Genomic DNA, 3,200 nt, shown 5'->3' on the forward strand with positions numbered 1-3,200 from the left:
GGAGACCAGCCTCTCCAACTTGGTGAAACCCCACCTCTACTAAAAATACAAAAAAATTAGCCAGGCGTGGTGGCGGGTGCCTGTAATCCCAGATACTTGGGAAGCTGAGGCAAGGAGAATCGCTTGAATCTCGGAGGCAGAGCATGCAATGAGCTGAGATTGTGCCACTGCACTCCAGCCTGAGGGACAGTGTGAGACTCCGTCTTAAAAAAAACCAACCAAACAAAAAACAGGGCGGGCACAGTGGGTCACGCCTGTAATTTCAGCACTTTGGGAGGTCGAAGCAGATGGATCACCTGAGGTCAGGATTTCAAGACCCGCCTGGTCACCATGGTGAAATCCCGGCTCTATTAAAAATACAAAAAATTAACTGGGTGTGTTGGCGGGCACCTGTAGTCCCAGCTACTCAGGCGGCTGAGGCAGGAGAATCGCTTGAACCCAGGAGGCGGAGGTTGTAGTAAGCCAAGATCGCACCTCTGCCCTGCAGCCTGGGCAATACAGCAAGACTCTGTCTCAAAAAAACAAAACAAAACAAAAAATACTCTGGGGGAGCCTGCAGTGCGCCTGGACCCTAATGGAGCTGTGTGCTGGGTCGGCCTCAAGGGCGTCACTCCGAGGTCCCTGTCCTGCAGGGGCAGCAGGTCCCATGGCGCCCTTGCCCTCTGAGGGAGAACATCTCCCTCCCGTGTGGCTCCGCCAGCGGCAGGACACACAGCCTGAGGGGGATGTGATAAGGGGGGGTCACGCTGTCCTGGAGAACAGGCCCCTCTGCACGCCCGAGAGGTTCTGTCTACCGAGCCCTCCCCAGGGCCCCTCCCACCCCCTGCCCTCCCTGCTGAAAGCGGGGGCGGCTTGGCGTGGAATGGGAACACAGGGTCCAAACTTGGCGGCCGTCATCCCAGCCGGGAGAGGAGAGTGCTCAGCAACTGGGGACCCCAGCTGGGGCACCCCGAGGCACCAGGTCCCTCCACCACCTCCAGGGGCCGCGGGCATGGGCTGCTTGTTGGTGTGGGCTCTGCATTCAGGGACCCCACCCATCTGTCCATTTCTGCAGATCCTCCTTAGCTGCAGCCCCAAGGATGGACCCAGGAGACGCTGCTGGTGACCCCGCCGCTGGTGCGCGCCGCTGCACAGGTGAGTCTGAGCGGGATGGTGCCCAGTCCCCTTGGGACTGTGGGGGGAGGTGCGTGGGGTGCTTGGGGGGAAGTGTCACCCACTCTGTACTCGGTGACGAGGGCCTGGCTGCCAATCCCCAGCTGTGGGCCTCTCTACAGTGTCCACGGCATGGGACCCTGTGAGTCTGGAGGCCCTGCCGTGGCCTTTTGGTACTCAGGGGTTCTCAGGACAGCTTGCCCCCTCGGGCCCCAGCATGGGTGGCCTGGCGCCAGGCCTGTGACAGCGTCCCGAGGGAGGCGGCGGGGGCAGTGCAGCCGCTCAGGGCTGGCCGCTGAGGGGTAGCTCTGGTCCCCTGTGTCCCTCGGGGTGCAAGGCGGAGGGCCGAAACCCCCTTGGGTGCTCAGCACTGCCTCCTGGGGTTCAGGGAACCCGCAGTTTCTTGTGTGGCCCTCAGCGATCCAAGTTCTGTAAATGGAGCCATTCTTCATCCCTTGGGTTAAGGGCGTCTGCTCTCCCAACACCTTCCAGGTCAGAGAGAGAAATGAGAAGCGCCTTCCCCCACGGACAAAGCGGAGGAGTGGCATCCCTGCGTAGCCCGAGGGGAGGTGCCACCCAGGGCGCAGGGCTCCACCCGGCCTCCCTCCCTGCCACTCCTGCAAACCCAGACCCTGCAAAATGGGGACTGGGTCGGGTTGGGGAGACAGAAGCTGGGAGGGAGCGGAGGCTAGGAGGGAGCGGAGGCTGGGGGGGAGGGGAGGCTGGGGGGAGCGGAGGCTGGGGGGGAGCGGAGGCTGTCTGGTGCCAGGGGGTCAGCCCAAGCCCCAGACTCTGCCCTCTGTGCCTGGGCCAGGCTGGGTGGAAGCCTCCTGGGAGGGGCTCGGCTGGGCCCCGATGGGAGCCGTCTGGGCCGGGGCTTTGAGGGCAGATGGGGGTAGGGCCCAGGGCCCCTTCACGGCTTCCAACCTGCGGTCCTTGTGAACAGCAGCGAGAGCTGAAAGCCCAGGCTGGCTGCCTGGCCCCGGCTGTAGACCCTGGGTTTGTGTGGGTTTACTGCCTTTTCACTCGCCACCCCCGGCCTCTGCCCAGGCCCACCCTGCACATGCCCCTCCATGGGGCAGGGCCACAGCCCTCTCCCCTGTGAAAGCCCCGCTCCCATGTGGCAGTGGCCAAGGCTCTCTGCCTCAGTTTCCCTATCCCACGAGGCTGCGCCCTTAGCCCCGGACCCTCCCGGGGCTTTCTCTCTGCCTTTCTCTTCTGCGTTCCCGGCTTGGCTCATGCTGAGGGCAACGGCGGTGCCCCGGGCATGTCACCTTCCCTGAGGTAGCCAGGCCGCAGCATCCCAGGGGAGGGCCACCTCTGAGCTGGGCAGGGCTGGTGTGGACGCCGCCCCTCTGCAGGCACAGCCCTGTCCATCCCGTGGGGCTCCAACCACCCACCTGGCCCTCTCGGGATGGGCCCAGACCCCTCACCTTTCCGTTCATCCGCCGCCTCCTCTGAGGCCCTCTGTGGGCCCCAGGCCAGCCCCTGTGTGGGATGAGGCCCTGTTACCTCCCCTGGAGGCCGCCCTGTGGGCCGGGGAGCACGCCGCAGCTGGGCTTCGCCTTGGTACAGAGCCAGCTCCCCGCACAGGTGGCCATGGCATCTACAGCCTTTTCTCCACCTAAGCAGAGTGGGATGTGTTCAAAGTGCACCACCAGTAGCACCACTGAGGAAGAACCTCGGCCCTCCTGGAACAGACACAGCGCTTCCTGAAACAGTCTCAGGGCTCCCTGGAACAGACACTGCACCCCCTGGAACGGACACGGCGCCCCCTGGAACGGACACGGCGCTCCCTGAAACGGACACGGTGCCCCCTGGAATGGACATGGCCTCCCCGGAATAGACATGGCGCTCCTGGAACAGACACGGCGTCCCCTGGAACAGACGCGGTGCTCCTGAACAGACACGGTGCTCCTGGAATAGACACGGCGCCCCCTGGAACAGCCGTGGTGCTCCCCGGGACAGCCTTGGTGCTCTCTGGAACAGACATGGAGCTCCCTGGAACAGACATGGAGCTCCCTGGAACAGACATGGCCCGCCCGGAA

The 3,200-nt window shown here is 64.0% G+C and overlaps 1 protein-coding gene across 9 annotated transcripts in view; it reads left to right on the plus strand.

Moving 5' to 3' along the window:
• The first annotated feature begins 557 nt into the window (after positions 1–557).
• EXD3 (exonuclease 3'-5' domain containing 3) overlaps positions 558–3,200 on the plus strand; it is a 79,067-nt gene continuing 76,424 nt past the window's right edge. For 3 of the 9 annotated variants that reach the window (XM_032261691.1, XM_032261692.1, XM_032261694.1), the window contains exon 1: positions 559–1,134. In XM_032261691.1, coding sequence (XP_032117582.1) covers positions 1,080–1,134 — 55 coding nt within the window. In that variant the 5' untranslated portion in view covers positions 559–1,079. Of the gene's footprint in view, positions 1,135–3,200 lie in introns of all 9 variants that reach the window. The other 6 variants (XR_004263916.1, XM_032261693.1, XM_032261695.1 and 3 more) reach the window with 3 other exon arrangements.

The sequence above is a fragment of the Sapajus apella genome, unplaced genomic scaffold, assembly GCF_009761245.1.
Source record: "Sapajus apella isolate SASKATOON/1434 unplaced genomic scaffold, GSC_monkey_1.0 scaffold126, whole genome shotgun sequence".
Taxonomy (NCBI): Eukaryota; Metazoa; Chordata; class Mammalia; order Primates; family Cebidae; genus Sapajus; species Sapajus apella.